General features: G+C 35.9%; 1 protein-coding gene across 18 annotated transcripts in view; it reads left to right on the top strand.

The window, feature by feature from the left end:
• LOC148228165 (uncharacterized) overlaps nucleotides 1–20993 on the top strand; it is a 68323-nt gene extending 47330 nt beyond the window's left edge. Inside the window, exons 2-62 of one of the 18 annotated variants that reach the window (XM_088199740.1) lie at nucleotides 2281–2419; nucleotides 2491–2701; nucleotides 3892–4109; nucleotides 4190–4264; nucleotides 4333–4386; nucleotides 4454–4498; nucleotides 4576–4704; nucleotides 4951–5004; nucleotides 5124–5225; nucleotides 5303–5413; nucleotides 5533–5625; nucleotides 5706–5816; nucleotides 5936–6028; nucleotides 6111–6221; nucleotides 6341–6433; nucleotides 6514–6624; nucleotides 6720–6830; nucleotides 6977–7081; nucleotides 7192–7236; nucleotides 7347–7430; nucleotides 7509–7586; nucleotides 7665–7769; nucleotides 7854–7940; nucleotides 8019–8063; nucleotides 8201–8302; nucleotides 8383–8472; nucleotides 8563–8607; nucleotides 8719–8820; nucleotides 9677–9772; nucleotides 9878–9991; nucleotides 10095–10181; nucleotides 10291–10419; nucleotides 10501–10596; nucleotides 10673–10759; nucleotides 11740–11847; nucleotides 11972–12100; nucleotides 12209–12295; nucleotides 12424–12537; nucleotides 12647–12757; nucleotides 12856–12984; nucleotides 13091–13201; nucleotides 13277–13405; nucleotides 13515–13622; nucleotides 13747–13875; nucleotides 13983–14093; nucleotides 14213–14341; nucleotides 14452–14562; nucleotides 14683–14793; nucleotides 14910–15020; nucleotides 15126–15221; nucleotides 15936–16124; nucleotides 16219–16338; nucleotides 16414–16539; nucleotides 16610–16672; nucleotides 17234–17482; nucleotides 17586–17744; nucleotides 17869–18237; nucleotides 18368–18544; nucleotides 18614–18760; nucleotides 19334–19765; nucleotides 19867–20993. In XM_088199740.1, coding sequence (XP_088055866.1) covers nucleotides 2281–2419; nucleotides 2491–2701; nucleotides 3892–4109; nucleotides 4190–4264; nucleotides 4333–4386; nucleotides 4454–4498; nucleotides 4576–4704; nucleotides 4951–5004; nucleotides 5124–5225; nucleotides 5303–5413; nucleotides 5533–5625; nucleotides 5706–5816; nucleotides 5936–6028; nucleotides 6111–6221; nucleotides 6341–6433; nucleotides 6514–6624; nucleotides 6720–6830; nucleotides 6977–7081; nucleotides 7192–7236; nucleotides 7347–7430; nucleotides 7509–7586; nucleotides 7665–7769; nucleotides 7854–7940; nucleotides 8019–8063; nucleotides 8201–8302; nucleotides 8383–8472; nucleotides 8563–8607; nucleotides 8719–8820; nucleotides 9677–9772; nucleotides 9878–9991; nucleotides 10095–10181; nucleotides 10291–10419; nucleotides 10501–10596; nucleotides 10673–10759; nucleotides 11740–11847; nucleotides 11972–12100; nucleotides 12209–12295; nucleotides 12424–12537; nucleotides 12647–12757; nucleotides 12856–12984; nucleotides 13091–13201; nucleotides 13277–13405; nucleotides 13515–13622; nucleotides 13747–13875; nucleotides 13983–14093; nucleotides 14213–14341; nucleotides 14452–14562; nucleotides 14683–14793; nucleotides 14910–15020; nucleotides 15126–15221; nucleotides 15936–16124; nucleotides 16219–16338; nucleotides 16414–16539; nucleotides 16610–16672; nucleotides 17234–17482; nucleotides 17586–17744; nucleotides 17869–18237; nucleotides 18368–18544; nucleotides 18614–18760; nucleotides 19334–19765; nucleotides 19867–20609 — 7956 coding nt within the window. In that variant the 3' untranslated portion in view covers nucleotides 20610–20993. Of the gene's footprint in view, nucleotides 1–2280; nucleotides 2420–2490; nucleotides 2702–3891; nucleotides 4110–4189; nucleotides 4265–4332; nucleotides 4387–4453; nucleotides 4499–4575; nucleotides 4705–4950; nucleotides 5005–5123; nucleotides 5226–5302; nucleotides 5414–5532; nucleotides 5626–5705; nucleotides 5817–5935; nucleotides 6029–6110; nucleotides 6222–6334; nucleotides 6434–6513; nucleotides 6625–6719; nucleotides 6831–6976; nucleotides 7082–7191; nucleotides 7237–7346; nucleotides 7431–7508; nucleotides 7587–7664; nucleotides 7770–7853; nucleotides 7941–8018; nucleotides 8064–8200; nucleotides 8303–8382; nucleotides 8473–8562; nucleotides 8608–8718; nucleotides 8821–9676; nucleotides 9773–9877; nucleotides 9992–10094; nucleotides 10182–10290; nucleotides 10420–10500; nucleotides 10597–10672; nucleotides 10760–11739; nucleotides 11848–11971; nucleotides 12101–12208; nucleotides 12296–12423; nucleotides 12538–12646; nucleotides 12758–12855; nucleotides 12985–13090; nucleotides 13202–13276; nucleotides 13406–13514; nucleotides 13623–13746; nucleotides 13876–13982; nucleotides 14094–14212; nucleotides 14342–14451; nucleotides 14563–14682; nucleotides 14794–14909; nucleotides 15021–15125; nucleotides 15222–15935; nucleotides 16125–16218; nucleotides 16339–16413; nucleotides 16540–16609; nucleotides 16673–17233; nucleotides 17483–17585; nucleotides 17745–17868; nucleotides 18238–18367; nucleotides 18545–18613; nucleotides 18761–19333; nucleotides 19766–19866 lie in introns of all 18 variants that reach the window. The other 17 variants (XM_088199739.1, XM_088199738.1, XM_088199741.1 and 14 more) reach the window with 17 other exon arrangements.
• Nucleotides 20994–21398: the final 405 nt, after the last annotated feature.

Below are 21398 nucleotides of genomic sequence, written 5' to 3'. Positions count from 1 at the left end.
TAAGATTCAACCTCAATCAAAACAAGTACTTTAATTAATAAATTATATTTAATACGCTTTAAATTTTACAGTTAAATACAAAATATGATCACGCTCGAGCGCTCGGGCGTAAAACGTCAAAGTTTCCGCTTCCGGAAAATTTCTCAATTGTATCGTAAACTTTGCTAGGATTCATTCTTCAGATACCGTCGAAAACTTTAAATTTATAAATGGGAGACTTTCGAGATAAAAATGTAACATGCATTATTTCTTCGCTGACAAAATTAAAATCTAAATTATGCAGGCGATGCGAAAGCGATCTGAGCATAGGTGAAATGCTATTGTGATCTGTTGACAATTTGCATAAATAAATATAATACCAAACGCATTATATATTATATAATAAAATGGGTGTGATGACTTTCTAACAGATCGAATAGTCAGTTATGCATATGAGAAGTCTAGGAGCGAAATCGGCAATATCCATATTTAATTCTAGTCCACTGATTTTTCATTTATTTCTTAAGAAACTCGAGACTAGGACGAGCAATCAACGTAAAGCTTAGTTTAAAGCTATATTGATTTGATACTCGAACATTGTTTGCGTTTCCATTAGTAACTCGATACAAAATTACTCCCCATATAGAAAAGTTGAAACTTATAGCATGGTGGGCGTCCGTGGCGCTGTTTAAGGATCTTGTCAATTCCTTAAACAGCGCCGTGGTCTTCCATAGTTATATACGATAATCGGACCAGTTCCCACACAAAATTATTTTTTTGTATAAAAAACAGAGGTCTTTTAGGTGTTTTATATTTAAATTTTCGGCAAAACAATTTATAAAATCACAATGTAACATTAATACAAGAAACTTTCTTTTAAATGCAATATAAGTTTATGAGATATTAAAATGTGACATACTACTTAAATTTTACGTGTAATATTCTGATATATGTATATTAAATCCATAGAGCTAATAACTTTATAAACACTTTATACAATAAATTTATTGTTTATGATATAAAACAAATAAAATCAATTTACCAGGTTCAATTCAAGCCCTTTTTATGAACGTGATAATACATAAATTATTTTAATGCATTACCATACATGGATTGGAAGCTGGTTATTCATAATAGATGGATAAATTAGAGATAGTCAAAGCCAAGGTAGTATATATTTTATAGCTTCACAACTAATCTGTTTGAAAGGTAACTTCTAATATACACAATGATACATAAAAATAATCTTAAGAAAAGGCTTCTTCAAAATTTATCACATTTCATGAATTATTGGAATGTAATATAATACACATATATTTCGGTGTATGTTTTCGAAATTAAATTAAGATCAGTCGAATGTATTGTATATATTTCATACTCTTAAATAAATCTGTGTAGAGAGTAAATCAATACTTACAGACGTGTAAACATTCAATTTTATATACTTATGTATATGATATATGATATTTAAATACCGTATAATATTTATATACTTATGTACATGATTTATACTCATGTATTTTATTTCAATATTGATGTAGATTTTTGTTACACTTAAATGAGCTTTTTCATATGGTTATAAAATTAAAATATATTTTAAAAGTGCATTTTTAATATGAAGTATTGATTAAAATTTCATTGAATATTATTTTCTTCTTGAAAATATTTATAATCAAAATACAATGCCATCTGTTGATCTATCAACGCTTTAAAAAATATTAATCGATAAATCATATAACGCCATCTGTGTTCAAAAACGATAGTTAACTATGTTTTATAATATCATAAGTGATTTATTTATAATATTTAATGTCTGGAATCCTGAGGATTTATTTTAATGTAATTTAAAGTTGCACATCATTAAAAATATTTAATCTAAAAAGCATATATTTTTGTATCTTTTATGGTTTTCGCGCAGTTGTTTACTTTTTGTGATTTTTCCGTCCAGCAACCAAATTATAAATATTACATAAAAGTTTTTAAATATATGTACTATATTTTATTGAAATATATATTAAGACTTTTAAATTATGAAAGAAGCTAAAAAATACTATAATTAAAAGAAAATCTACATTCAGTAATACCGGTATTTTAATATGAAAAATACCGTTATTTAGTATTTAAAGCTTTAGATGCCTCGACCTTAATCGTACTAATTTATTTATATTATTTATTAATGCTATTTAAAATATCAAACACACCAAAATAACACAATTCTAATATTTCAAATGTGTTTTTAAAAATAACAATTCTATGTGTTTTTTATATATAATTCAACATTAAATATATTTTTATTTACAGGTCCTGACAATTATTCAGTCAGGAATCCATGCAACCAAAATCCAAACTAAGCGGCAGACTCCCGTCAACGGAAACGAAGTAGTTGTAGCAATAGAGGACAAAGACAAAACACAATATTTAGAAGCAAATTTTGAAACAAGTAAATGATGTTATTATATTATTTTTTATTAACGAAATTTCCATGTTGCCTTATTTTCTTTTTTCTTTTAGGTGCTTACGAATTTGGTTACGAATTGGGGCCCAACGGTCAGTTTCATCATGAAAATCGCGGACCGGATGGTGTCACATACGGTTGCTATGGTTACATAGACCCAAACGGACTATTGCGGGCCACCCATTACGTGGCGGACGGGTGGGGATACAGGGTTGTGCAGCCTTTCGATCCCATCGAAATATTTACTAACAAACACGAACACGAAAGGTACAATATTATTATCAGGCCTCGGATAATTGAGATAACAGTGACGGCGTAAAAATATGCAATTATTTAATATGGGATATTATACAAGAAAAATAAAAATACAAAGCACACTTCCCTCGAAAACTGACGTAATCAAGTTGGGTTGTGTGGGTATATAAAAATTATATAAACGCTTTCACAGAAAGACTCTTGTAGATTTTAGTTAAACGCCCTAATATTTATCGATGATATGAAAACTAGTAAAAGTTTATCGAATGTGATCAAGCAGATTGTTTGTGATTCTACTTCGTAGAACGTTGTCTTCTAATTAAATCTCAGGTTCTTAAAAATGACGACTAGCTTGGATCAAATCTGGCGATTGATTTATTTTAGTTTAATAAATTACCAAAAATGTTAAAAAATTAACGTAGCATCAAAATAATAATGATCTTAATTTCTGACAAAAATATTTATAATACATATATTTTGATGAGTAATATATTTTTATATATAGTGTTTACGTTTAATGAATGTTTTATATAAATATGAGGTGTAATGTGTATAATTATCGTTTTAACACCAGTGAAGACTACTATAATGTAAATGTAGACAAAGAGCTAGATATTATATTAAAATAAATCAATAAGGTTGAAATTTCTGCAGAAATATCATATAATATTTTTTGTGAACTAGTGAAGTATACAAAAATAATTTTACCGTATTACAACTAATTTAACTATTAAATCTTACCTTATTCAATGAGCAAACAATGATAAATAAAATCTTGCGTCCATCAAACATTACTATTTTATTTTAGCAGTCATTGCAAATTTATAGATTTTTTATAAAAGTAAAATATTACATAATTTTTATTTTCACGCCCAAATAGTCCTTTTTTCTAATGTATATACATCTACCCCTATACTTTAAAAGTCATGTTTATATGTATAAGTTTTTATATTGTATACATAATATATTTTATTTAAACTGATATGATTCTATAGGATACATACGTACATACATAAAGTTCCAAAAGGCTATCAATAATTTACTTTTTTTATTCATTGTGCCGTACATTTCAATGTAGCAATCGAACCAGCTTTGCAAAAAGTTTGAAGCCCCTGATTTACATAATTGATCTATCGTGCGAGCCCCTAAAAATTTATGTTTATATAAAAATAAAAATATAAATATTAATTTAAAACTTTTAGTAAACCTGAAACTGGAAATAAAAAGAAACCAGGCCATCTTACACCATGGAAAGAATTATATTTCCCGAAAAGTTGCGGAATGTTCCCAGGGGGAGCTAAACCTGGACAACAACCGAAGCCACCTATAGATGGATCAGGACAAGCGAGCGTACCTAGTCAAGTGACAAAACCTGGAAAACCAGGAGGATCTCAAATACCAAGCAAACCGGGTGGATCAGGTATATACATTTATACCTAAATAAATATATTTTTATAGCTTAATAAAATATTAAATCACTGACGTTTTACTACAAAAAAGGTGGTGCTGGTGGAGGAAGTGGTACACCAGGAAAACCAGGTGGCTCAGGAAAACCAGGAAGTGGCGGTGGATCAGGTATACTTTATATTAATAATCATTGACTAAAAATGTGCTTTGAAATATAATACAAATAAAAAAAATAGGTTCACCTGGTGCACCAGGCGGAGGTGGAGGCCCAGGAGGACCTGGATCGACAGGTAGGTTTCATTTATATATAATACTGTAGTATATAAATATAAAATAAAATTAATACTTATTATTTAGGAATTCCCGGCAGACCAGGAGGACCTGGTGGCCCCGGTTCACCAGGTAAATTTACATAATACATGTTTTATTTTATATACAAAATTATTTTTGTTTAAAAATAAATATTGTTTTTTAATAAGGAACTCCAGGAGGACCTGGTGGGCCTGGTGGACCAGGTGGACTAGGTGGACCAGGTGGCCCAGGAACGGGAGGACCGGGTGGGCCGGGATCAGGAGGCTCTGGTAGTCCAGGAGGTCCAGGATCACCAGGTAATATATATATATATATATATATATATATATATATATATATATATATATATATATATATATATATATATATATATATATATATATATATATATATATATATATATAATATATTTTATTATATTATTTAGCTTAAACAACATACATGATAAAAAAAATGTATATGTATATATTGTATATATGTATTTTAACAATACATTTGATAATATTATGATACATCAGATTGTAACTTTCATTTTTATTAAGGAACTCCAGGGGGATCAGGAGGCCCTGGTAGTCCAGGAAGACCAGGCATGCCAGGTGAATTAAAAATATATACATATTATTTTTCATAATGTTTTATATCTTATCTATTAGTAAAAATAAGAAAAATGTAGTATAAAAAATATATACGTAATGTTTTTATTACAAAACTCCAGGAGGACCTGGTGGACCAGGTGGACCAGAAACAGGAGGACTAGGAGGACCAGGCGGGCCAGGATCAGGAGACTCTGGTAGTCCTGGAGGTCCAGGATCACCAGGTAATATATATATACTATATTTTATTATATTATTTAGCTTGAACAACATACATTATACAATTTTTTTTTTTAAAAAGGATCCCCTGGAGGACCTGGAGGTCCGGGTGGACCAGGTGGCCCTGGAACAGGAGGACATGGAGGGCCAGGATCAGGAGGCTCTGGTAGTCCAGGAAGACCAGGATTGCCAGGTGAATTAAAAATATATACATATTCATTTTTAAAATGTTTTATACCATATCTTTTAGTAAAAATAAGAAAAATGTAGTATAAAAAATATATACGTTATGTTTTTATTACGAAACTCTAGGAGGACCTGGTGGACCAGGAACAGGAGGACTAGGAGGTCCAGGCGGGCCAGGATCAGGAGGCTCTGGTAGTCCAGGAGGTCCAGGATCACCAGGTAATATATATATAATATATTTTATTATATTATTTAACTTGAACAACATACTTTATACAAAAAATATTGTTTTTATTAAGGATTCCCAGGAGGACCTGGAGGTCCGGGTGGACCAGGTGGCCCAGGAACAGGAGGACATGGAGGGCCAGGATCAGGAGGCCCTGGTAGTCCGGGAAAACCAGGATTGCCAGGTGAATTAAAAATATATACATATTCATTTTTAAAATGTTTTATACCATATCTTTTAGTAAAAATAAGAAAAATGTAGTATAAAAAATATATACGTTATGTTTTTATTACGAAACTCTAGGAGGACCTGGTGGACCAGGAACAGGAGGACTAGGAGGTCCAGGCGGGCCAGGATCAGGAGGCTCTGGTAGTCCAGGAGGTCCAGGATCACCAGGTAATATATATATATAATATATTTTATTATATTATTTAACTTGAACAACATACTTTATACAAAAAATATTGTTTTTATTAAGGATTCCCAGGAGGACCTGGAGGTCCGGGTGGACCAGGTGGCCCAGGAACAGGAGGACATGGAGGGCCAGGATCAGGAGGCCCTGGTAGTCCGGGAAAACCAGGATTGCCAGGTGAATTAAAAATATATACATATTCATTTTTAAAATGTTTTATACCATATATTTTAGTAAAAATAAGAAAAATGTAGTATAAAAAATATATACGTTATGTTTTTATTACGAAGCTCCAGGAGGACCTGGTGGACCAGGAACAGGAGAACTAGGAGGACCAGGCGGGCCAGGATCAGGAGGCTCTGGTAGTTCAGGAGGTCCAGGATCACCAGGTAATATATATATAATATATTTTATTATATTATTTAACTTAAACAACATACATGATAAAAAAAATATTGTTTTTAATAAGGATCTCCAGGAGGGCCTGGTGGTCCGGGTGGACCAGGCGGCCCAGGAACAGGAGGTCATGGAGGGCCAGGATCAGGAGGCCCTGGTAGTCCAGGAAGACCAGGATTGCCAGGTAAATTTACATTATATAATATATATTTATTTTTATAATTTAATAAAAATAATAAAAACGTATTTTAAAAAATATAAACGTATTGTTTTATTAAGGAACTCCTGGAGGACCTGGAGGACCAGGTAGACCAGGTGGACCAGGAACAGGAGGACCAAGTGGGCCAGGATCAGGAGGCAATGGTAGTCCAGGAAGACCAGGATTTCCAGGTAATTTTAAACTATACATATATATATTTATGTTACTATAATTTTTTTTATTCATTTTATTTTTACTATTTTCACTTGTAGTTAAAATAATAAAAATGTAGAACATTAAAACAAAATTATTTATTCTTTGAACTTATGAACTCTAGGAGGACCGGGTGGACCTGGTGGGCCAGGTGGACCAGGTGGACCAGGTGGACCTAGTGGGTCAGGGTCAGGAGGCCTGGGTAACCCAGGAAGGCCAGGATCACCGGGTAAATTTACAATATATTTATATATTATATATTTTGAAATATTCAAAGCAAATCTTGTAATTAACCCAATTAAAAAGTATTTTGGTAAAATAATAAATGTATTGTTTTAGGATATCCAGGAGGTCCTGGAGGACCAGGTGGACCAGGATCGCCAGGTAAATTTACTATATATGTATATTTAAAAATATAAAAAATCTTTTAGCCCACAAATACAAATGTACTATATTTAACAAACATACGAATTATATTAATTAATGAACTACAGGAGGACCTGGCGGGCTGGGTGGACCGGGAATAGGAGGACTGGGAGGACCAGGTGGACCAGGATCTGGAGGCCCAGGAGCGCCAGGTATAATAAAAGAACTAATTTGCTTGTTAATTATATATTTTTATTTTGATATTAAAACTACTCGTGTTTTTTATTAAGGTACTCCAGGAGAACCTGGTGGACCAGGTGGACCAGGATCAGCAAGCCCTGGAAGTCCAGGAAGACCAGGAGCGCCAGGTATAAATATTGAATTAATTTATTTGTTAATTATATATTATTACTCTTGAATGATAATATTTTTTACGTCTTCTTCAGGAGGACCTGGTGGACCTGGTGGACCAGGTGGACCAGGTGGACCGATATTAGGAGGACCTGGAGGGCCAGGTTTCCCTGGTAGTCCAGGAAAACCTGGAGCGCCAGGTAAAATTTTCACATTTATTTATTGTTTACTTTTATATATACATCTGCAAATGTAGTGAAAATTATTATTGTGTTATTATTAAGGAACTCCAGGCAGACCTGGTGGACCTGGTGGACCAGGTGGCCCAGGATCAGGAGGTCCAGTTAGTCCAGGAAGACCAGGATCACCTGGTAAATGAACATTATATATGTATTGTCAAACATAAATTAAAAATAGAACATATTTAAAATATATATTTTGTTTTAAAGGATATCCAGGTGGATTTGGTGGACCAGGTGGTCCAGGATCACCAGGTAAATTTATATTATATATATATATTAAAATCTATTTAAATATATTGAAAAAATGTTGTATTTAACATAATACAAATGTACTACTATATTATAACATGTTTTTTTTGTTGTTGTAAAAATATTTTGTTATGATTAAGGAACCCCTGGAGGACCTGGTGGGCCAGGAATAGGAGGACCGGGAGGATCTGGTGGGTTAGAATCAGGAGGCCCTGGTATTCCAGGAACACCAGGAGCGCCAGGTAAAAATAGATGCTAGAAAAATATTCTTATATAAATAATTAAAATAAATTGAAAATAACTATTGTGTATTTACAATAAGGAACTCCAGGAGGACCTGGTGGGCCTGGTGGGCCAGGTGGGCCAGGTGGTTTGGGAGGACCAGGCGAGTCAGGAAGACCAGGATCACCAGGTAAATCAATTTTCACATGTTATAAAAAAATATTGTAGCTAACATAAAAAAATAGCAATTCAAAAAATAATATATTTTTTTACTTTTAAGGATATCCAGGTGGACCTGGTGGGCCAGGTGGACCAGGATCACCAGGTAAATTATTAATATAAGTATATATATATATATTTAAATATATAATACTAAAAAATGTTGCAGTCAACATTAAGTAAATGTATTTTATTTTAACGCATACTTTTATTTAAGGAAACCCAGGAGGACCTGGTGGACCGGGTGGACCGGGGGTAATCGGACCAGGTGGTCCAGGATCAGGAGGCGCTGGTATTCCAGGAAGACCAGGAACGCCAGGTAAAATTATATACTGTACATATTTTGATAAGGGTTGATTTAATTAGATGCAAGAAAAATAAATTTAGAGCCTGCAGACTAAAAATAATTAACAACATTAGATAGATAGTAACGATTAAAAAATTGTCACAAATAAACAATAAACCTCATTTTACTACAAAAGTCTGCTACTGCCTAAAGTGAATTTCTAAACACAACTGCACATAGTAAAAATGTTTTAGTTTACGAATTAATCTTGCCACTATCATTTTATTTGGAACAAATAAATAAAATGTTTATTCTATAAATAACCGTTTTTTCGAAGTAGGTACAATAACAAACCATTAGTTTAAACATAAAATTCGCTATTCATATTAGACCAAATTTATTAGGTAAACCATTTTTTTTTAATAAAATGTCACACAACTTATGTTATTTTTGTTAAGATCAGTCTGTATGCCAAGATCAGTCTGAAAAAAAAGTTATGTTGAGATACTGTATTTAATTTAGGACACCAGGGCGATCAAATTACTAGAGGTATAAGAATTAGGTAAAACACAGTTGTTGAATTTCATTTTATACTGGAAAAGCCAGTCATTAGTGTTGATAAATTTGTTTTGTTGTTAACTTTTAATAAAATTATCGGTTTGCATACACTTGCCTAATGATGTTTTTCTACGATTATACGTGTCAATTACCTTCGCCTAAAATTATTTTAGCGATAGTTGCATGTTTAATTTATGATCTCTTAATCTCACTTGCAACTTCCTGGCCCGCTGCATTATTATGCAAAAAACTGGCTTCGTTACCAGACAGGCAATTTATGATGCTCGCTATAATAATATTTTCATAAAATATATATATTATTTTGCTTAAGAAGCTCCAGGAGGAAATGGTGGACCTGGTGGGCTAGGAGGACCAGGTAGACCAGATTTTGGAAGCCCTGGTAGCCCAGGAAGACCAGGATCACCAGGTAAATTTTCATTATATATTTTTTAAATTAATTTGTTAATAATGTAGCTGTAAAAATAAGATATATTATATTGGAATATTCTAAATATCAATTGCTTTTATCAAGGATATCCAGGGGGACCTGGTGGGCCAGGAGGGCCAGGTGGACCAGGAGGACCAGGTGAACTAGAAACAGGAGGACCAGGAGGCATTGGTAGTCCAGGAAAACCTGGATCTCCAGGTTAATATATTTTTAATTATATTTACAATATATTTATATAAATTTTATAGGAAAAGTAATAGAAATGCTATATATGATAACAAATTTATGTTATTTAAAAAAGGATATCCAGGAGGAACTGGTGGGCCGGGTGGACCAGGTGGGCCAGTATCAGGAGGCCCTGGAAGTCCAGGAAAACCGGGGTCGCCAGGTAAATTATATATTTGTATTAAATTTTATTTGCTAATTAAATAATATATATCTCATAGTTAAAAAAATAAATATATATGTATACTAAATATTCTATTGCTTTTAATAAGGATATCCAGGAGGACCTAGTGGACCCGGTGGACCTGGTGGACCAGGAGGACCAGGTGAGCTAGAAACAGGAGGACCAGGCGAGTCAGGATCAGGAGGCATTGGTAGTCCAGGAAAACCAGGAGCTCCAGGTTAATATTCTATTAATTATATTTGCTAATATAATAATATAAATTTTATATAGAAATGCTATATATATTATTTTTTAAAAGGATATCCAGGAGGACCCGGTGGGCCAGGTGGACCAACTGGGTCAGGAACAGGAGGATCAGGAGGCCTTGGTAGTCCAGGAAGACCAGGATCACCAGGTACATTCACACACATATCTCGTAGCTGAAAAAGTAAATCTGTATAAATACTAAATCATCTATTGTTTTTATCAAGGATATCCAGGAGGTCCTGGTGGGCCAGGTGGACCAGGTGGGCCAGGATCAGGCCCTCCTGGTAGTCCAGGAAGACCAGGATCGCCAGGTACATTCACATTATATATATTAGGTGTATACATAATTTTGCTCCGGTTTTTTTAAATGCAAAAAAAACGCAAAACACATGGTTATACGTCATTCGAAGGAAAATTTTACCCTCTACAAGATTTTGTGTTTGCTTCTACGTTAAATTTATTATTTATTTAATTACAAGCCTTTAAAATGGAATGTCAAGTATACTCCTCTGACTCCTTTTGTTTGCGTTCATCAAGGGAATAAAGCCGTCAAAGTACGTTGAAGATGCTATGAATTTGGTAATTTTATACGGTAATTTTAACCTGAAAGATGTGGAGCGTTCCGAACGACCAGTGAAATTCTATGAGGACCGCTTTAACCATTTAATTCATGAAGATCCGCTTCAAACCACCATAGAATTGGCTTAACAGATGAATTGTAGTAACATGATTGTATACCGTCATCTTAAATCAATGTTAAAAGTCCAATATTTCGGTGCTCGGGTCACACATGTTTTGAGAAAAAACAACAAAAATCAACGTTCGACAATTTCTGCAGGTTTACTTGCGCGTTTTCTTGCGGTTCCTTTACCGCATCATTACTGGTAATGAAAAATGGTGCTTTTATGTGAATATGAAGTGACGGAAAGAATGGGTGAGTCATGGTCAACAAGCAACGCCCAAAGCGAAATTTGCATCCACACAAGATGAATTCGTCAAGTCACGACAGGATGGTTTATATCGCAGAGGCATCCAAAACCTTGTAGAACGTTGATAAGAAATTGTAAATACTGAAAAAGAAGAAATTATTGACTAATTTATTGTATATTGTTGTTCTTTTCATTTGGAAAAAATATGCACGACTTATGTTAACACCCAATATATATATATAATATATAATATTTGGTAATGAAATAATATATATTACTATCGAAGCCTAAAAAAAAATTGTACAGGAAAGGTTATAGAAATGCCACATATGATAACAAATATATGTGTTATTTTTAAAAAGGATATCCAGGAGGACCTGGTGGGCCGGGTGGACCAGGTGGGCCAGGAACAGGACCAGGTGGGCCAGGATCAGGAGTTCCTGGAAGTCCAGGAAGACCAGGGTCGCCAGGTACATTTATATTTTACAATATATATTTATAGTAAATAATATTTTTAATGAAAAAATACATATCTCGTATCTAATAATCTCGTATAAATCGTTGTATACTAAATTATATATTAATTTTATTAAGGATATCCAGGAGGACCTGGTGGGCCAGGTGGGCCAGGTGGGCCCGGCGGACCAAGTGGAATAGAAACAGGAGGACCAGGTGGGTCAGGAACAGGAGGCAATGGTAGTCCGGGAAGACCAGGATCTCCAGGTTAATATTTTTTTTTATTAAATATGCTTGTATAGTAATATAAATTGTATAGAAAAAGTAATAGAAATGCAATATATGATAAAAAATATATGTGTTTTTTTTAAAAAGGATATCCAGGAAGACCTGGTGGGCCGGGTGGACCAGGTGGGCCAGGATCAGGAGGTCCTGGAAGTCCAGGAAGACCAGGGTCGCCAGGTACATTTATATTATACAATATATATTTATGTTAAATAATATTTTTTTAATGAAATAATATCATACATGTCCTGTAGCTAAAAAAATAAATATGTATATATACTAAATTATCTATTGCTTTTACTAAGGATATCCAGGAGGACCTGGTGGACCAGGTGGGCCCGGTGGACCAGGGGGACCGGGTGGAATAGAAACAGGAGGACCAGGAGGCACTGGTAGTCCTGGAAGACCAGGATCTCCAGGTTAATATATATTTTTAATTATATTTGCTTATATAATAATATAAATTGTATAGAAAAAGTAATAAAAATGCTATATATAATACCAAACATATGTGTTATTTTTAAAAAGGATATCCAGGAGGACCTGGTGGGCCAGGTGGACCAGGTGGGCCAGGAACAGGAGGACCAGGTGGGTCTGGATCAGGAGGTGCTGGAAGTCCAGGAAGACCAGGGTCGCCAGGTAAATTTATATTATACATTATATATTTATAGTAAATAATATTTTGCAATAAAATATAAATAAGTATGTATGTTAAATTATCTATTGATTTTATTAAGGATATCCAGGTGGACCTGGTGGGCCAGGTGGGCCCGGTGGACCAGGGGGACCAAGTGGAATAGAAACAGGTGGACCAAGTGGGTCAGGAACAGGTGGGACTGGTAGTCCAGGAAGACCAGGATCTCCAGGTTAATATATATTTTAATTATATTTGCTCATATAATACCATAAATTATATAGGAAAAGTAATAGAAATGGTATATATGATAATAATTATGTGTTATTTTTAAAAAGGATACCCAGGAGGACCTGGAGGGCCGGGTGGACCAGGTGGACCAGGCACAGGAGGACTAGGTGGGCCTGGATCAGGAGGTCCTGGAAGTCCAGGAAGACCAGGGTCGCCAGGTACATTTCTATTATACAATATATATATTTATAGTAAATAATAGTTATACTAAATTATCTATTGATTTTATTAAGGATATCCAGGTGGACCTGGTGGGCCAGGTGGGCCAGGTGGACCAGGGGGACCGAGTGGAATTGAAACAGGAGGACCAGGTGGGTCAGGAACTGGTATCACTGGTAGTCCAGGAAGACCAGGATCTCCAGGTTAGTATATATTTTTTAATATATTTGCTTGCAATAAAATATAAATTGTATAGAAAAAGTCATTGAAATGCTATATATGATAACAAATATATTTGTTATTATTAAAAAGGATATCCAGGAGGACCTGGTGGGCCGGGTGGACCAGGTGGGCCAGGAACAGGACCAGGTGGGCCAGGATCAGGAGGTCCTGGAAGTCCAGGAAGACCAGGGTCGCCAGGTACATTTATATTTTACAATATATATTTATGGTAAATAATATTTTTAATGAAAAAATACATATCTCGTATCTAATAATCTCGTATAAATAAGTTTATACTAAATTATCTATTAATTTTATTAAGGATATCCAGGAGGACCTGGTGGGCCAGGTGGGCCAGGTGGGCCTGGCGGACCGAGTGGAATAGAAACAGGAGGACCAGGTGGGTCAGGAACAGGAGGCATTGGTAGTCCGGGAAGACCAGGATCTCCAGGTTAATATATATTTTTAATTATATTTGCCTATAAAGTAATATAAATTGTATATAAAAAGTAATAGAAATGCTATATATGATAAAAAATATATGTTATTTTTAAAAAGGATATCCAGGAGGACCTGGTGGGCCGGGTGGACCAGGTGGGCCAGGAACAGGAGGACCAAGTGGGCCAGGATCAGGAGGTCCTGGAAGTCCAGGAAGACCAGGATCGCCAGGTACATTTATATTATACAATATATATTTATGTTAAATAATATTTTTAATGAAGTAATGCATATCTCGTAGCTAAAAAAATAAATAAGTATATACTAAATTATCTATTAATTTTATTAAGGATATCCAGGAGGACCTGGTGGGCCAGGTGGGCCAGGTGGGCCCGGCGGACCGAGTGGAATAGAAACAGGAGGACCAGGTGGATCAGGAACAGGAGGCATTGGTAGTCCGGGAAGACCAGGATCTCCAGGTTAATATATATTTTTAATTATATTTTCTTATATAATAATATAAATTGTATAGAAAAAAATAATAGAAATGCTATATATGATAAAAAATATACGTGTTATTTTTAAAAAGGATATCCAGGAGGACCTGGTGTGCCGGGTGGACCAGGTGGGCCAGGAACAGGTGGACCAGGTGGGCCAGGATCAGGAGGTCCTGGATATCCAGGAAGACCAGGTTCGCCAGGTAAATTTGCATTATACAATACATATTTATTTATAATAATATTTGCATTATGTAATAAGATATCTCGTAGCTAAAAAATAATTATGTAGAAATACTAAATTATCTATTGCTAATATTAAGGATACCCAGGAGGACCTGGTGGGCCAGGTGGTCCCGGTGGACCAGGAGGACCAGGCGGGTCAGGGCCAGGATCAGGAAGCTCTGGTAGTCCAGGAAAACCAGAATCTCCAGGTAAATATTATTTTAGTTATATTTGTTAATGTTATAATATTTTTTTTAAGAAAGTAATAAAAATGTTCTATAAAATATTATAACATATACTATACATATCTATTGTTTTTAAAAAGGATATCCAGGAGGATCTGGTGGGTCAGGTGGGCCAAGTGGGCCAGGAACAGGAGAGCCAAGTGGGCCAGGGTCAGTTGGCCCTGGTAGTCCGGGAAGACCAGGATCTCCGGGTAATTATTTTTTAATTATACATGTTAATATTAAAATATTTTTTTGTAAGTAAAGTGATAGAAATGTACTATATTATAACAAATATGTGTATTGTTTTTAATAAGGATATCCAGGAGGACCTGGTGGGCCTGGTGGGCCAGGTGGACCAAGTGGACTAGAATCAGGAGGCCCTGGTGGTCCAGGAAGACCAGGATCACCAGGTTAAATCACAATATATTCTGCTAATAAATAAAAAAAATTGTATCTATTTTTATTTTGGAAAGATACGAATTATAAAATAAGTGTTAAATTTAACAAAAAATATATAACTAGAAGTCCGAGCCTCTATGTGTATTAGAGTCGAGTATGTAGTGTCAGGTTTTGTACCATGTAATATACACAGTCGTGTAAATAAATATAAATCGTATACCCACTCCACACGGTAGTGGAGGTAGGAATGTCGCGTTTTTGTTGTCACAGCTGCTAGATTCGTGTCTGGTGTGTCTTCTGACTGGTGTTATTTATGCATCGCCATTAAGATTACTTCAATTGTATTCATCCTACCAGACATACATGTCATAAATACATATTATTTAAATTCAGGGTATATCGAGATTAAAAATTGATATAATTATATATTTCGGTAGTTCACAATTTTTTAGTAATGTCGTATTCCATAATCTTATATATAATTGTTCCAAGCCGTTAAATAAATATAGGACATGCACACACTACTGGATACATTTCACCCTGCCAAAACTAAACCGTCTTAAAACTGAATTCAGTTATATTGAATTATTCAATAATAAAAATATTTTTAATAAAAATCTTTGGGAAGGCCGGGAGGGGAAAATGACCAAGGATTAACATGGCGGGTACAGACCATGTTGATCTATTTCATATTTGTATAATTTTATAACATTATATTACTATAGGACACCCAGGAGGTCCAGGTGGACCTGGTGGACCTGGTGGACCAGGAGGACTAGGATCAGGGGGAACTGGAAGTCATATCACTCCTGGAGGACCGGGCGGACCAGGTAGCCCAGGATTGCCAGGTACACCGGGAGAGCCAGGAGGGCCAGGAGGATATCCAGAAGTACCAGGAGGACCAGAATTGCCAGGTATTTTAATTTTGTTAAATAAAATAACCGAATTCCTGTAATTATTTATTATTTAATGTTATTTGTAATGATTTATTATTTAAATGAACCCCAGGAACGCCTGAAACGCCCGAAGGCCCAGGTGGGCTTGGAGGACCAGGTGGACCAGGAGGCCCAGGAAGTTATCCAGGAGAAACAGGAGGACTGGGAGGACCAGGAGGCTCAGGAATACCAGGTATTTTTATTTTCAAAATATAATTAAAGCTGTGTAATATGTATAAAAATATTTCATAATTTCAATGAACCAAAGGAACGCCTGGAACACCAGGAGAACCAGGTAAACCAGGAGGACCAGGTGGGCCAGATAGTCCAGGATGGCCAGGTACACCAGGAAGCCCAGGAGGCTATCCAGAAGTACCAGGAAGCGTGTGGCCAGGTATTTATATGAAATTATGTTAATTTAGTTGGTGAAATTTATATATAAATAATATTTAATGTAATTCCAGAAACTTCTGGAACACCCGGAGGCCCAAGCGGACTTGAAGGACCAAGTGGAATAGGATACCCAGGTAATAAACAAAAAAGTAAAAGTTTCAATGACGTTTGGGCGAAACCGAGTCGACAAATTTTTATCATTTGTATGGTTCATTCAATCCCTTGGGTGATTCAATTGCAAATTACAATAGCTTAAATCAATTATACGTTTTGTATCATAACCGCAAAAATATCTCGTAGGACTGCTTCTGTTTCAAATGTATTTCATTTCTCATTTTCTGTCTCAAGTTTCTAAAATTATCACAGTCTCTGAGGTTGGCCAAGTGCAGGTAATCTTTTTTGCGACAGTGTATAGACTTTTGGAGCAGTGTATTTGGTGGATTTACATATACTTTAAATAAGCAATATAATTCCATATATAAAAAAAATTCTTTCGTGGAATATCGGTATATATACTTGTATTTTTTTTTGTATTTAAAGCTTTTTCACTAAAGCGGTTCTTATGTCGGCGTTTTGCAAGTAGATTTGCTGAATAATGAGCACTTATTAAATCGAAAGGGCACATTTTTCATATTTGGGCCCATTGATATGTGTAAATGTATATATTAAAATTGTATGTGTAATACAAATTACAGGAGAATCTTGGGGACCTGGTGAACCCGGCAGTCCAGGTAAGCCTGGTGGCCCAGGAGGTCCAGGAGGCCCTGGTGGTCCCGGTGGTCCTGGTGGACCAAGTGGACCAAGTGGAGTCAGTGGACCAGAAGGACTTGATGGTCCTAATGGACCAGGAGGAGCAAATGGGATAGATGGACCTAGTGGACCTAGTCCTGGAGAACCTATTGGACCATTTGGTCCAGGTTCTGGATCTATAACAGGATTACCAGGTATTTAAAATTAATTTATGATATTATAAATATAGATACATATATATGTAGTAAGCAACGTTTAGTTGCAAATAAATGTCATATTATTTTATTTTAATTACAGGAAAACCCGGTGGACCCGGTGGACCCGGTGGACCAGGTGGACCAGGAGGACCAAGTGGCCCAGGCGGACCAAATAGACCGGGAGGACCTTTCGGCCCTGGATCTGGAACAGAAACTGGACAATACCATCCTTCAAAACCTTCAGCGCCAGGATCCCCAGGTATTTTGTGACAATAATTTTAATATGTATTTCTTAACAATAAATTTTATGAACCAGTTATATAGCGGTGTTATTTGACTTATTTTTGTTTTTATTAAATACTAAATCATAATTGATAACATAGGATATCCTGGAGGGCCTGGTGGACCAGGTGGACCAGGCGGATTAGGAGGTCCAGGTGGTCCAGGAGGACCGGGAGGTCCTAATGGACCTGGAGGACCGGGAGGTCCTAATGGACCTGGAGGACCAGGAGGACCGAGTGGAACTGGAGGATTAGGAGGACCAAATGGACAAGGTGGTCCTGGAGGACCTGGCGGACTCAATGGACCAGGAGGACCTAGTGGGCCTGAAGGATCAGAAGGACCAAATGGTCCAGGAGGTCCTAGTGGACCGAATGAGATAGGTGGTCCAGAAATACCGAGTGGATTTGGCGAGCCTAGTGGACCTAGTGGACCATTCAGTCCAGGTTCAGGAACAGTACCAGGATCACCAGGTATGTTATATATATATTTAAAGAACACAAATGCAATTTATTTACAAATGCAATTTATGTTTTTAAATAATGTTATATTATTACGATCAACAAAATAATGTATTACAAAATATTTTTTCATTAATTATAGGGAGCCCTGGTAGACCAGGAGGACCAGGAGGACCTGGTGGACCAGGTGGACCAGGAGGCCCGGGTGGTCCTCTTGGACCAAATACACCTAGTGTGCCTGGTGGATCATTTGGTCCAGGTTCCGAAACAGACACAGGGCAATATCAACCTTCAAAACCATCAAAGCCAGATTCGTCAGGTATTATATTTTGTTTTTTAAACATATATGTTTCAAATATCAATTGGTAAATATAAATATATTTTATAGGATATCCAGGTGTACCCGGCGAATCAGGAAGGCCAGAAGGACCAGGTGGCTCTGGAGGTCCTGGCGGACCAGGTGGACCTTTTGGACCTGGTTCTGGAAATCCCAGTGGATCAGGAGGCTTCACTCCTTCATCACCAGGATCACCAGGTAATTAATTTATTTATTTGATTTAAATAATATGTTTTACTTACGCTCCCATAATCGTCATAATGCAGCAGTTTTCAGTAATAAATGTATCAAAGAGAGAAAGAAAGAAAAACTAAAATTAATTATATAAGTGTTTATTTATCATATATAATATATAAACTATTAGCATTTCATTTTTAAATACATTTTTTATAAAAAAAACATAACGATGTAATATTTAAGATTCATTTAATTTTTTTTATTTGAATCATTGGATTATTTTTATGTTGATTTTTTATTAAACCATGAATTACATAAACTATTTGTAATGTGATTTACTAATCACAGAAGAGTTTCATGATCGATCACTGACGAATTGGTTTCATTGCTACTAATTTTTTATATTAATTCATAGTGCAACATTTTACAGAATATCCTATTCTGGCTTTTGCGATATTTAGTTTTATTAATATTTATATTATATATGTTGCCGTTTAATAAAATTAAGCGTAGAGTTTTTTATCACACTAATCTTAGATCATTAATATTATTAGATAATGTTGAAATAATATTTATTAGTAAACAATAATATAGGATATCCGGGAGGGCCTGGTGGACCAGGTGGACCGGGTGGCCCAGGCGGTCCTGGGGGACCAGGAGGACCTTATGGACCTGGTGGACCAGGAGGACTAGGAGGACCAAGTGGACCGGGTGGTCCAGAAGGTCCTGGTGGCCCGAATGGAATAGATGGACCAGAAATACCAAGTGGTGTTGGTGGGCCTGGTGGATCTAGTGCACCGGGAGGATCTGGTGGACCAGGAGGACCAGGAGGAGCGAGTGGACCTAGTGGCCCAAGTGGTCCAAATGGAATAGGTGGACCGGAAATACCTAGCGGTGTTGGCGGACCAAGTGGACCTAGTGGACCAGGAGGATCTGGTGGGCCAGGTGGACCAAGTGGACTTGGCGGAGCAGGTGAACCGGGTGCATTCGATGGTCCTGGTGGACCTGGTGGACCAAGTTCGCCAGGTAAGCCTTTTTAAAATAATTATTCTTTATTTAATTACAATTGTGCATCTTAAATGTAATCTTATATTAACATAAATTATAAAAATAATTTGGATTAACAGGTAAACCTACAGTTCCATCACGACCAGGACCAGGAGGCTATCCAACTCAACCTAGTCGGCCTGGACAGCCTGGACAGCCCGGACAACCTGGGTATCCAGGACAGCCCGGTCAACCAGGGCAACCAGGACAGCCTGGACAACCAGGGCGTCCTGGTCAGCCCGGACAGCCTGGACAACCAGGGCAACCGGGACTCGAAGGTCAACCACCGACGGACATAATAGCAATTGGTGTTCATCCTCCTTTACCGCGACCTCCTGACAGTGGCTCTCAAACGGGAGTACAAAATCCAAATCAGCCAATTTATATAATACCCTATCCCTTGCCTATTGGACCAAGTCCAGGATCTTGCCCTTGCTATTTTGTCGACTCTAAGAATAAAACTGCTTCAACGACCCCGCGTCCTATACCAATCGACACGATGCAGCCCTATCCGCCATCATATATACCTCCTTATGGTGTAATCGGTTTCATACCGGTAATATTTTTCCCACACTGTCCCGGAAACCCGTCGTCACCGAACATGATACAACCAATGTTCCCAGCGGCGTTTGCTGTGCCATATCCGTGTAGTCAGTGCAATGGCGGACAGAGTCCGCAAACAAGAGACTACAATCCATCGCCTTACTTCGGCTTGAACAGTTTCCAACAAGTGTTGACACAGGCAAATCTGAACCAATTCGACGGTCAGATCAGATCGCCACATCGAAGAAGCATGAGAGTGAAAGGCATTACAAAGTTATAGTCAAATGCGTTTAAATTATTAATTTATTGAGTGACTGAGTTTACAATTTCATTTTGTTTCGCGTACGATTTACGAAATGGAGTTGTAAACTCGCTTTTGGTATTGTCCGATTCCACACGGGTCTCTGACACATCCATCACTCATTCTCAAGTCAAATTATAACTATATTTTAATATTAATTTCCTTTATTATTTTATAATAATTTATATATCATATAATGTGCTAGATATTTTATATATTTATATATATATATTATATTTGTCCTAATACAGTGATTTTATATTTGTATTGATCTCTTCTTAAATACAACGTGTTTTAAATTTGTTTTAAACGCTGATCTGTAAAAATTACATATTTAAAAAAATAAAGATAATATGTGTATTCGACATGAATTTTCATTACTTCTTTCCTCATAACCTTTCTACACAATGGCCAACTAATCGTTAATGTTTACAGAAAAGATACGCTTTATAGTATTGCTTGTTTCGAACATATATTTAACACTTACACCTTTAGTGAGATCATTTCCGGAAAGCAAGTTAAACGTTTCGGATCGTTGAACTTTCAAGTATCTTGCGTCATGGATGAGCAAAGTCGAAGTTTTCAGACGTCTAATGGTTATCAGATACAATAACGAACAGCAAAAAATTACTTCACAAATACACTGAAAACAATAATTAATCATGATGATTTTAAAAATTTGTCAAAGTACTATTAATTAATTCAATTAAGACAGAATTTTTTAATACAATTTTTTATATTCATATTTATGATTTTTATAAGATGTTT

The sequence above is a fragment of the Plectrocnemia conspersa genome, unplaced genomic scaffold, assembly GCF_051122295.1.
Source record: "Plectrocnemia conspersa isolate PC_06_02 unplaced genomic scaffold, ASM5112229v1 ptg000012l, whole genome shotgun sequence".
NCBI lineage: Eukaryota > Metazoa > Arthropoda > Insecta > Trichoptera > Polycentropodidae > Plectrocnemia > Plectrocnemia conspersa.
Note: the sequence above shows the minus strand (reverse complement) of the source record. Positions and strands in the feature narration are given on the sequence as shown.